Source organism: Pseudophryne corroboree, chromosome 5 (genome assembly GCF_028390025.1).
Source record: "Pseudophryne corroboree isolate aPseCor3 chromosome 5, aPseCor3.hap2, whole genome shotgun sequence".
NCBI lineage: Eukaryota > Metazoa > Chordata > Amphibia > Anura > Myobatrachidae > Pseudophryne > Pseudophryne corroboree.
The window spans coordinates 238,420,856-238,433,523 of record NC_086448.1 but is presented as its reverse complement, the minus strand read 5'-3'; the positions used below and the strand labels follow the sequence as shown (position 1 = coordinate 238,433,523).

Genomic DNA, 12,668 nt, shown 5'->3' with positions numbered 1-12,668 from the left:
CTTGATGCGAGAGATGTTGCATAGCTGGAATCGACAGGATTGAGCCAGAGATTGAATGTGGAGGCGAAAGGGAGAGAGAAGTCAAGAGTGACACCCAGGCAGCGGAGTTAGAGAAATGGGGAAGATGACAGTGTTGTCAACAGTGATAGAAATATTGGGGTGAGGGGTGGAGACTCTGGATAGGGGCAAGATGATGAGTTTGGTTTTGTCCAAGTTGAGCTTCAGGGAGCGCTCAGACATCCAGGAAAATATGGCAGAGAGGCAGCTGGATTCCAAAAAGAGTAGAGAGAGAAAGAGGTCAGGAGAGGAGAGGTATAGTTGTGTATCATCCGCATAGAGGTGGTATTGGAGGATAAAGGAGCTTATGAATGCACCCAAGGAAGAGGTGTACAGGGAGAAGAGAAGGGAGAAAAGGACAGAACCCTGGGGGACACCAAACTGGGAGGGTGGAAGGGGATGAGGTGGAGCCAGAGGCAGACACAAAGAAGGAGCGGTTAGCAATGTAAGAGGTGAACTAGGCAGGGACAGTGCTAGAGAGGCCAACTGACTGAAGGGTGCGGAGGAGGAGAGGATGATCCACAGTGTCGAAGGCCGCAGAGAAATCCAGGAAGATGAGCAGAGAGAAGTGACCCCTGGATTTAGCCAAAAGCAGGTAATTGGTGACTTTGACCAGGCAAGTTTCAGTGAAGTGGAGTGGGCGAAAGCCAGATTAAAGAGGATCAAGGATGGAGTGGTCAGAGAGGTAGCTTGTAAGATGGATGATTACCAACTGCTCAAGTAGTTTGGAGGCATATGGGAGAAGAGAGATGGGGTGATAGATAGCGAGGAAGGGTCAAGGTTGGGTTTTTTGAGAATAGGGGAGACAAGAGCATGTTTGAATGGTGAGGGAAAGATGCCGGTAGAGAGTGATAGGTTGAAGAGGTGAGCAAGGTGGGGGCAGGCAGTGGGGAGGGGGGGAGAGGGAGCGGAGGAGGTGGGAGGAAAGGGGGTCCAGGGGGGCAGGTTGAGGGGGGAGAGGATAGGATGAGGGAGTGTTCGTCTTTGTCTGTGGTTGCCAAAAAGGAGCATAAGGTGGGATTGTACGAGGGAGAGAATTTTGAGTTGGATCGCCTCCTTGTTATCCTCAAAAATTGAGGCAAAGTCAGTGGCAGTGAGGGAGGGTGGGAGAAGAGGAGGGGGGGGGGGGGCGTGAAGGAGAGTGTTGAAAGTATTAAAGAGTTGGTGGGGATTCGAGGACTGAGAAAAGATGAGTGTTTGGAAAAAGGATTGCTTGGCGAGGAAGAGTGCAGAGCTATAGGAAGAAAAAACAAACTTGAAATGAAGGAAGACCGCGAGAGTGTGAGATTTCCTTTAGAGGCACCCGGCACTGAGAGAGCATTTTTGCAGGAATCTGGTCAGTTTGGAGTGCCAGGGTTGGGGTTTAGGACGTCGGAGGGGAACAGAGAAGACGGGAGCAACAGAATCAAGTGCAGAGGTGAGGGTGGAGTTATAGAAGGATGCCGCCTGGTTGGGGCAGTATCGCGGGAGGACAGAACAGTGGAGTCAAAAGACCAGAGATTGTGTCTGGTAATGGTGGGTCGGGGTGTGGGGAGGAGAGGAGGATATGAGAGGCTAAAAGAGAGTAGATAGTGGTCTGAGAGGGGGAAAGGAGAGCTGGAGAAGTCAGAAAGATCACACCAGTGGGTGAAGACAAGGTCAAGGGAGTGGCCAAGACGGGGAGTGGGGGTAGAGGTCCATTGAGAAAGGCTAAAGTAGAAAGAGAGGGCAAGAAGATTAGTAGATGCTGGTTGAGCAATGTCTATAAGGATGTTAAAGTCACCAAGGATGATAGAGGGGATGTCCGAGGAAATGGGGAAGGCCAGGCAGCAAAGTTGTCGAGGAATGGGGAGACATAGCCGGGAAGGCGGTAGATGACCGGCACCTGGAGGTGAAGAGGTGGATAGAGTGGACCTCAAAAGTGGAAAAAGTGAGGGTTTGGGTGGGATGACACAAAAGGTTCAGTTTGGAGAGAGTAGGATGCCCACTCCACCACCTTGGCAGTCATCAGGTCTGACAGAATGGGTGAAGAAGCCCCCATACGAGAGGGCAGCAGGGGAGGTGGATAGCAATTAGTTTGTTGCAGATTGATCTGGCATTCCAGAGAGCACAGGAGAAAGGAAGGGATGGGATAGGGGAAATGTGGATCAGATTGGTTGGGTTGGAAGTGTGGGGGGATGATTGGGGAATGTGGATGGGGTGAGAGCCAGCAGAGTGGATTGGTACGGGACCGGATTTAGGAGCCATGGCTCCAGTGCAGTATGTCAGCGGTGATCAGAGGAATATTATAAAAGGGGTTTGTGAAAATAGTGACCAGTAAAAACAAATATTTAATGCGGCTGTACTAAAAGCAGAGACACTGCAGTATGGACATTTTAGGGAATTAAAGGCAAATTGAAGTAATTACAGAGTAAATAGTGTTATTTAGAAGGACAGAAGCAATGGTTGAGAGCATTAGGTCTTTGAGATTTCCAGACGGGTTAACTAAGATCTGCCGTCGGCCGGCCTCCCGGCGACCAGCATACCGGCGCCGGGAGGCCGGCCGCCGGCTTACCGACAGTGTGGCGAGCGCAAATGAGCCCCTTGCGGGCTCGCTACGCGCGCCACACTATTTTATTCTCCCCCCAGGGGGGTCGTGGACCCCCACGAGGGAGAATAAGTGTCGGTATGCTGGTCGCCGGGAGCCCGACCGCCAGCATACTGAAGACCACCCTTCCAGACAGGGAGTCCTGTAAGGGGTGACCAGGTTGTGAATTCAGCAGGCATTAGAGGTAGTGAATTGGTAAACTCACTGTTGTATGTTGATAGCAGTCCTTTTAGAGCAGACGTAGAAGTTAGTTCATTGTCGTCCTGTTTTTCACTTGTTTATTTCCGGTCTGTCTCCAATATCAATATTTTATTACACTTTACACTAACACTTCACATCTACACACTTTACAGCCTGCACTGCTTCACAGCCGGCCACATACTGATTAAGTAGAGAAACAGACTTGTGTAGAGGCCTAATTGAAACCCCACCCTCATGAGCCTACACCCAAAGCAAAAGGTAAACAACAAAGTGTGAACATAGACAGTCTACTAAACCCCCACTAATAGACAATGATTTCCGGCTTACTACAGACTGAAAGATACCAATACAAATGGTATGCCAATTTACCTAGCAGTGATTTAACAGAAAAGACATAGCAGATGCAGGTATGGTAGCAGTATGAGGCCAATTTACCTAGCAGTGACTTGATGGTTTTTGGTCGGACCTAACATATTATTCTCAGATTAAAATAAGAATTTACTTACCGATAATTCTATTTCTCGGAGTCCGTAGTGGATGCTGGGGTTCCTGAAAGGACCATGGGGAATAGCGGCTCCGCAGGAGACAGGGCACAAAAAGTAAAGCTTTAGGATCAGGTGGTGTGCACTGGCTCCTCCCCCCATGACCCTCCTCCAAGCCAGTTAGGTACTGTGCCCGGACGAGCGTACACAATAAGGGAGGAATTTTGAATCCCGGGTAAGACTCATACCAGCCACACCAATCACACCGTACAACTTGTGATCTAAACCCAGTTAACAGTATGATAACAGCGGAGCCTCTGAAAAGATGGCTCACAACAATAATAACCCGATTTTTGTAACTATGTACAAGTATTGCAGATAATCCGCACTTGGGATGGGCGCCCAGCATCCACTACGGACTCCGAGAAATAGAATTATCGGTAAGTAAATTCTTATTTTCTCTATCGTCCTAGTGGATGCTGGGGTTCCTGAAAGGACCATGGGGATTATACCAAAGCTCCCAAACGGGCGGGAGAGTGCGGATGACTCTGCAGCACCGAATGAGAGAACTCCAGGTCCTCTTTTGCCAGGATATCAAATTTGTAGAATTTTACAAACGTGTTCTCCCCTGACCACGTAGCTGCTCGGCAGAGTTGTAATGCCGAGACCTCTCGGGCAGCCGCCCAAGATGAGCCCACCTTCCTTGTGGAATGGGCCTTAACCGATTTAGACTGTGGCAGGCCTGCCTCAGAATGTGCAAGTTGAATTGTGTTACAAATCCAACGAGCAATCGACTGCTTAGAAGCAGGCGCACCCAACTTGTTGGGTGCATACAGTATAAACAGCGAGTCAGATTTTCTGACTCCAGCTGTCCTGGAATATATTTTCAGGGCCCTGACAACTTCTAGCAACTTGGAGTCCTCCAAGTCCCTAGTAGGTGCAAGGCACCACAATAAGCTGGTTCAGGTGAAACACTGACACCACCTTAGGGAGAGAACTGGGGACGAGTCCGCAGCTCTGCCCTGTCCGAATGGACAAACAGATATGGGCTTTTTTGAGAAAAAACCACCAATTTGACACTCGCCTGGTCCAGGCCAGGGCCAAGAGCATGGTCACTTTTTATGTGAGATGCTGCAAATCCACATATTTGACTGGTTTTAAACCAATGTGATTTGAGAAATCCCAGAACTACGTTGAGATCCCACAGTGCCACTGGAGGCACAAAAAAGGGGTTTGTATATGCAATACTCCCTTGACAAACTTCTGGACTTCAGGAACTGAAGCCAATTCTTTCTGGAAGAAAATTTACAGGGCCGAATTTGAACCTTAATGGACCCCAATTTGAGGCCCATAGACACTCCTGTTTGCAGGAAATGCAGGAAACGACCGAGTTGAAATTTCTTTGTGGGGCCTTCCTGGCCTCACACCACGCAACAAATTTTCGCCACACGTGGTGATAATGTTGTGCGGTCACCTCCTTTCTGGCTTTGACCAGGGTAGGAATGACCTCTTCCGGAATGCCTTTTTTCCCTTAGGATCCGGCTTTCCATCGCCATGCCGACAAACGCAGCTGCGATAAGTCTTGGAACAGACATGGTACTTGCTGAAGCAAGTCCCTTCTTAGCGGCAGAGGCCATAAGACCTCTGTAAGCATCTCTTGAAGTTCCGGGTACCAAGTCCTTCTTGGCCAATCCGGAGCCATGAGTATAGTTCTTACTCCTCTACGTCTTATAATTCTCAGCACCTTAGGTATGAGAAGCAGAGGAGGGAACACATACACCGACTGGTACACCCACGGTGTTACCAGAACGTCCACATCTATTGCCTGAGGGTCCCTTGACCTGGCGCAATACCTGTCCCGTTTTTTGTTCAGACGGGACGCCATCATGTCCACCTTTGGTATTTCCCAACGGTTTACAATCATGTGGAAAAAACTTCTCAATGAAGTTTCCACTCTCCCGGGTGGAGGTCGTGCTGAGGAAGTCTGCTTCCCAGTTTCCATTCCCGGGATGAAAAACTGCTGACAGTGTTATCACATGATTTTCCGCCCAGCGAAAAGTCCTTGCAGTTTCTGCCATTGCCCTCCTGCTTCTTGTGTCGCCCTGTCTGTTTACGTGGGCGACTGCCGTGATGTTTTTCCCACTGGATCAATACCGGCTGACCTTGAAGCAGAGGTCTTGCTAAGCTTAGAGCATTATAAATTTACCCTTAGCTCCAGTATATTTATGTGGAGAAAAGTCTCCATACTTGATCACACTCCCTGGAAATTTTTCCCTTGTGTGACTGCTCCCCAGCCTCTCAGGCTGGGCTCCGTGGTTACCAGCATCCAATCCTGAATGCCGAATCTGCGGCCCTCTAGAAGATGAGCACTCTGTAACCACCACAGGAGAGACACCCTTGTCCTTGGATATTGGGTTATCCGCTGATGCATCTGAAGATGCGATCCGGACCATTTGTCCAGCAGATCCCACTGAAAAGTTCTTACGTGAAATCTGCCGAATGGAATTGCTTCGTAGGAAGCCACCATTTTTACCAGGACCCTTGTGCAATGATGCACTGTTTTTAGGAGGTTCCTGACTTGCTCGGATAACTCCCTGGCTTTCTCTTCCGGGAGAAACACCTTTTTCTGGACTGTGTCCAGAATCATCCCTAGGCACAGCAGACGTGTCGTCGGGATCAGCTGCGATTTTGGAATATTTAGAATCCACCCGTGCTGATTGTAGCAGTATCCGAGATAGTGCTACTCCGACCTCCAACTGTTCCCTGGACTATGCCCCTATCAGGAGATCGTCCAAGTAAGGGATAATTAAGACGCCTTTTCTTCGAAGAAGAATCATCAATTCGGCCATTACCTTGGTAAAGACCCCGGGGTGCCGTGGACAATCCAAACGGCAGCGTCTGAAACTGATAGTGACAGTTCTGCACCACGAACCTGAGGTACCCTTAGTGAGAAGGGCAAATTTGGGACATAGAGGTAAGCATCCCTGATGTCCCGGGACACTATATAGTCCCCTTCTTCCTGGTTCGTTATCACTGCTCTGAGTGACTTCATCTTAATTTGAACCTTTGTAAGTGTTCAAAAAAAAATTTTTTTTTTTTTTTTTTTTTTTTAGAATAAGTCTCACCTAGCCTTCTGGCTTCAGTACCACAATATAGTGTGGAATAATACCCCTTTTCTGTAGTAGGAGGGGTAATTTAATTGTCACCTGCTGGGAACACAGCTTGTGAATTTTTTCCCATACTACCTCCTTGTCGGAGGGAGACTTGGTAAAGCAGACTTCAGGAGCCTGCGAAGGGGAAACGTCTCGACATTCCCATCTGTACCCCCGGGATACTACATGTAGGATCCAGGGGTCCTGTACGGTCTCAGCGCCATGCTGAGAACTTGTCAGACGCGGTGGAACGCTTCTGTTCCTGGGAATAGGCTGCCTGTTGCAGTCTTCTTCCCTTTCCTCTATCCCTGGGCAGATATGATCTTATAGGGACGAGAGGACTGAGGCTGAAAAGACGGTGTCTTTTTCTGCAGAGATGTGACTTAGGGTAAAAAACGGTGGATTTTCCAGCAGTTGCCGTGACCACCAGGTCCGATGGACCGACCCCAAACAAGTCCTCTTCCTTTATACGGCCATACTGTGCCGTTTGGAATCTGCATCACCTGACCACTGTCGTGTCCATAACATCTTCTGGCAGTTATGGACATCGCGTTTATTCATGATGCCAGAGTGCAAATATCCCTCTGTGCATCTCGCATATATAGAAATGCTCTATAGTCAATAAAATACTGTCCCTGTCAAGGGTATCAATATTTTTAGTCAGGGAATCCGACCAAGCCACCCTAGCTCTGCACATCCAGGCTGAGGCGATCGCTGGCGGCAGTATAACACCAGTATGTGTGTATATACTTTTTATTATATTTTCCAGCCTTGTCAGCTGGTCCTTGAGGACGGCCCTATCTATAGACGGTACCGCCACTTGTTTTGATAAGCGTGTGAGCGCCTTATCCACCTTAAGGGGTGTTTCCCAACGCGCCCTAACTTCTGGCGGGAAAGGGTATACCGCCCATAATTTTCTATCGGGGGGAACCCACGCATCATCACACACTTTATTTAATTTATCTGATTCAGGAAAAACTATGGTAGTTTTTTCACATCCCACATAATACCCTCTTTTGTGGTACTTGTAGTATCAGAAATACGTAACACCTCCTTCATTGCCTTTAACGTGTGGCCCTAATAAGGAATACGTTTGTTTATTCACCGTCGACACTGGATTCAGTGTCCCTGTCTGTGTCTGTGTCGACCGACTAAAGTAAACGGGCGTTTTAAAAACCCTTGACGGTGTTTTTGAGACGTCTGGACCGTACTAATTGTTTGTCGGCCGTCTCATGTCGTCAACCGACCTTGCAGCGTGTTGACATTATCACGTAATTTCCTAAATAAGCCATCCATTCCGGTGTCGACTCCCTAGAGAGTGACATCACCATTACAGGCAATTGCTCCGCCTCCTCACCAACATCGTCCTCCTACCTGTCGACACACACGTACCGACACACAGCACACACACAGGGAATGCTCTGATAGAGGACAGGACCCACTAGCCCTTTGGAGAGACAGAGGGAGAGTTTGCCAGCACACACCAAAAACGCTATAATTATATAGGGACAACCTTATATAAGTGTTTTCCCTTATAGCATCTTAATATATATATAAGCATATCGCCAAATTAGTGCCCCCCCTCTCTGTTTTAACCCTGTTTCTGTAGTGCAGTGCAGGGGAGAGCCTGGGAGCCTTCCCTCCAGCCTTTCTGTGAGGGAAAATGGCGCTGTGTGCTGAGGAGATAGGCCCCGCCCCTTTTTCGGGCGGCCTCGTCTCCAGCTCTTAACGGATTCTGGCAGGGGTTAAATATCTCCATATAGCCTCCGGAGGCTATATGTGAGGTATTTTTAGCCAAAATAGGTATTCATTTGCCTCCCAGGGCGCCCCCCTCCCAGCGCCCTGCACCCTCAGTGACTGCCGTGTGAAGTGTGCTGAGAGGAAAATGGCGCACAGCTGCAGTGCTGTGCGCTACCTTTAGAAGACTGAGGAGTCTTCTGCCGCCGATTCTGGACCTCTTCTTACTTCAGCATCTGCAAGGGGGCCGGCGGCAAGGCTCCGGTGACCATCCAGGCTGTACCTGTGATCGTCCCTCTGGAGCTGATGTCCAGTAGCCAAGAAGCCAATCCATCCTGCACGCAGGTGAGTTCACTTCTTCTCCCCTAAGTCCCTCGTTGCAGTGATCCTGTTGCCAGCAGGACTCACTGTAAAATAAAAAACCTAAGCTAAACTTTCCTAAGCAGCTCTTTAGGAGAGCCACCTAGATTGCACCCTTCTCGGCCGGGCACAAAATCTAACTGGCTTGGAGGAGGGTCATGGGGGGAGGAGCCAGTGCACACCACCTGATCCTAAAGCTTTACTTTTTGTGCCCTGTCTCCTGCGGAGCCGCTATTCCCCATGGTCCTTTCAGGAACCCCAGCATCCACTAGGACGATAGAGAAAATACTGTATTGATTAAGCTCTGAAGAATAGTTTTATAATAAAGAATGTGACCAATACATTCTAAAATTTAATTAATTCACAAGAATTAATTCAACAAGCTAGCAACCATTCTTTCCAATCGCCAAGGCCGGGAGGGGAACGAACAAAGCAATGTTCCTATCATTAATTGTCAGCTCTCCATACATGGAATCATGATGAAATAGGAAGAAACATGAATGCATACAAACCATTTTCAAAAGAAGGATTTCCACCTATATGATCACTGTAGTGAGGGAGAATTACGAACTGTAGCTTACTTGGTTCCTCCACCTCACAGGACTCTACAAAATGTGTCTGTATGACCTCGTCGGAAAGAAGGGGCAGGTTTGGCGAGAGATAGGACCAATCAGAAGCTGCAACCACATTCATTGTTTCTCCCATTCACAACTCACTTTCACAGCCATTATAAATGGGTGAACAAAAAAATATTTACCACTTCGATAATGCAGGTTTAAGTGATAACATTACACTAACATAATGGGAATGATGCATTATATTAGTAAATCAAGCAAACACACTGTCAAGTCCTTTGTATTACTGAATGACATACTATACCTGAAGTCACTGCAGCGCTGTTTGGTGAATTTACACATAACTGACAAGCCACGACTTGTCATTTGTTCTTATACCACAACAGAATTTCTGTCTAAATTAAATGTAATACGTTTGCAAATGATTTTCATTTTGTAAACAGAATACTTGCCTATCCTGTTTCATCAGTACCTGGGCAGGCGTCCTATCCAGTCCCCACTGGTCTTACCATATTATCCTCCCCGATCTGGTGCAAATAGCTTTCTGCACTGTGGATTTCAAAACCACTTATGTCTGCAGATAATTGTGTGTGCGGGTGATTAAAAAAAAATGCACACAATGTGCAATAAACATTTCGAAATCTTTAAATCTCTAATAAAAAAAAATCTGGCATATCACAATTTGTTGGCCATGGACAGGTTTTCTGGTATTTAGGTGACCAAAAAAATAAAATAAAATACGCATTTAATACTACAGCAATGTTTTGTCAGTAATATGCTACTGTAAATTCTGCAATAGTAATGAAAATCACTTATGCATTTTTTCTCTAACCTCCGATTGTGCTTTCTTGGAATTCGTGAAACTGTCCCTTTACAAAACGCAGCACTAGGCTGGACTTTCCCACCGCTGACTCTCCTAAGAGGACGAGCTTGAACTGACAGATTTTATTCCCAGCATTTGGTCCATTGGGTCTGGTGGCTCCTCCTCGATTAGCCATATTTAAATTTTGAAAGGCAAGTCTCTGTATTTATATACAACAGTCCACGAAGCAAAGAGGTTCTGCAATCGCTTATCCTTCTTGTAATCTATTAATAAAAAATGAGAAAATACTGTAAATGTACACTTATACAATACTTATTTATATCCCTTTTCCACCTGTAGCACGGGTCGCAGCGAGGAGCCTGATACGGCTGCGACCCGTGCTACAGCCCCCTTTCCCACACGTGTTCAACCCGGCAAGCTGCCCGGGTAGGATTCCCGTATCACTTGATCCGGGAAATTGCAGGGGGGGCCGTTTCCACTAGGAATAAACACGGGTAAATGCAGGCCCCACACATTTACCCGTGTTTTTAAAGCTAGTGGAAAAGGGGTATAAGTATGGAAGATCTGAGCAACTGTTTGGAAACATTTATGTGATCAAAAGCCAAGTTCCAATGTAAATTTATTATCACTTTCACAGGCTACACACAGTATTCCTTTACCAACAAGAAATTAGTAATTAGAGCCGCACTATGCGACAGACAGTGCCAGCAGAAGTGAAACAATGCAGCTCCCACGCCACAGACATTAACTGGACAATAACCGTGTTGTGCATACACGTTACTAATGCTATTAAAACTATGCATGTTATGTTACATTAAAAAGAAAGTACCATGCAATAAATATTTAGTACAATCGGAAATGTTACCACAAACATTTAATCACATTTTCCACTAAAAGCTTGAATGTGGGGAGGGGGTGCCTCAATGAAATCTCATGTATCCCTGTGGAAATCGTCCTTTAAGAGCTGCACACTTTCAACATTCCAGTGGCTAAAACTACATAACATAATCACTTCCCCGGAAACAGTAGAAATAACTATAATACTGCAAATTTGGTGGAATCTGCAAGCATTAAAAAAAATTATTACTGAGAGTTTAACTGCAACATACACTATAGGGGGTATTCAATTGTTTGAAAAGTTAGTTGGGTGTCTGTTTTTTCCTATCTAATAGACAGGAAAAAACAGACATCCAACCGACTTTTCAAACAATTGAACTCCCTCCTATATGGACAAAAGTATTTGGCCACACCTGTTAACTATTGAATTCAGGTGTTTCAATCAGACCCGTTTCCACAGGCGTATAAAATGAAGCTCCTAGGCATGCAGTCTCCATTTACAAATATTTGTAATACAAAATGTGCCATTCTGAAGAGCTTAATGACTTCAAGCGTGGTACTGTGATAGAAAGCCACCTTTGCAATAAGATGGTTTGTGAAATTTCATCCCTGCTGGATATTCGGTTGTCAACTGTAAGTGATATTATTAGAAGGTGGAAGTCTTTAGGAACAACAGCAACTCAGCCATAAAGCAAAAAACCACGTAAAAAAACAGAGCAGGATCAACAACTGCTAAGGGGCATGGTGCGTAAAAGTCACCAACGCTCCGCTGATTGCATAGCGGAAGAGTTCCGAACTTACACTGGCATTAATATAAGCACAAAAACGGTGTGGCGGGAGCTCAATGGAATAAGTTTTCTTGGCCGAACAGCTGCATGCAAGCCTCACATGACCAAGTCCAACACCAAGCGTCAGATGAAGTGGTGTAAGGCACACCGACACTGGACTGTGGAGCAGTGGAAATGTATTCTGTGGAGTGATGAATCGTGCTTCTCTATTTAGCAGTCAGATGGGCAAGCGTGGGTTTGGCGAGTGCCAGGAGCACGTTATCTGCCTGTCTGCATTATGCTGTGAAGTTTGGTGGAGGAGGGATAATGGTATGGGGCTGTTTTTCAGGGTTTGGGTTAGGCCGCTTATATCAAGTGAAGGGCAATCTTAATGTTTCTGCCTAACAATAGATTTTAAACAACGCTATGCTTCCAACTTTGTGGCAACAGTTTGGGGGAAGGCCTTTTACTATTCCAACATAACTGTGCCCCAGTGCACTATAAAGTCATGGTTTGAGGAGTTCTGGAAGAACTTGATTGGCCTGCACAGAGACCCAACATAAACCCCATTGAGCACCTTTGGGATGAACTGGAACAGAGATTGCAAGCCAGGCCTACTCATTCAACTTCAGTGACTGACTTCATAAATGCTCTACGAAATGAATGGGCACAAATTCCCAAAGAAACACTCCAAAATCTTGTGGAAAGCCTTCCAAAAAGAGTGGAAACTGTTACAGCTGCAAATGGGGGCCAATTCCATATAAAAGTATATGTATTTGAATACAATGTCATTACAGTCCCTGTTGGTGTAATGGTCAGGCGTCCCAATATTTTTGTGCATATAGTGTATTTTTAATGCATTTTAACAAAGCCTCCCGTAAACAGAAGGCAGGTGGAGGAGAGTGTAAGGACTTCTTAACACATTGCTGGCCACATCCGTCTGGCTGCTGTATTACTTCAAGTGGCCAAAGAGCTAAATCCTCTTACTGGAGACTGCATACCACCGCCATTGGCCATAGGCCACCCTTTTTGGTAACATGAAAGGCAGATACTGATTGTTTAGCAAGCACTTGCATTATAAATACATCACCCAGAAAACTGCTCTTTAGAA

At 46.5% G+C, this 12,668-nt stretch overlaps 1 protein-coding gene across 1 annotated transcript in view; it reads right to left on the bottom strand.

The window, feature by feature from the left end:
- RAB5A (RAB5A, member RAS oncogene family) overlaps nucleotides 1-12,668 on the bottom strand; it is a 112,402-nt gene that overhangs the window by 53,330 nt on the left and 46,404 nt on the right. The window contains exon 2 of the mRNA XM_063922195.1: nucleotides 9,963-10,216. Within this exon, the coding sequence (XP_063778265.1) occupies nucleotides 9,963-10,128 (166 nt within the window). The 5' untranslated portion in view covers nucleotides 10,129-10,216. The remainder of the gene's footprint in view (nucleotides 1-9,962; nucleotides 10,217-12,668) is intronic.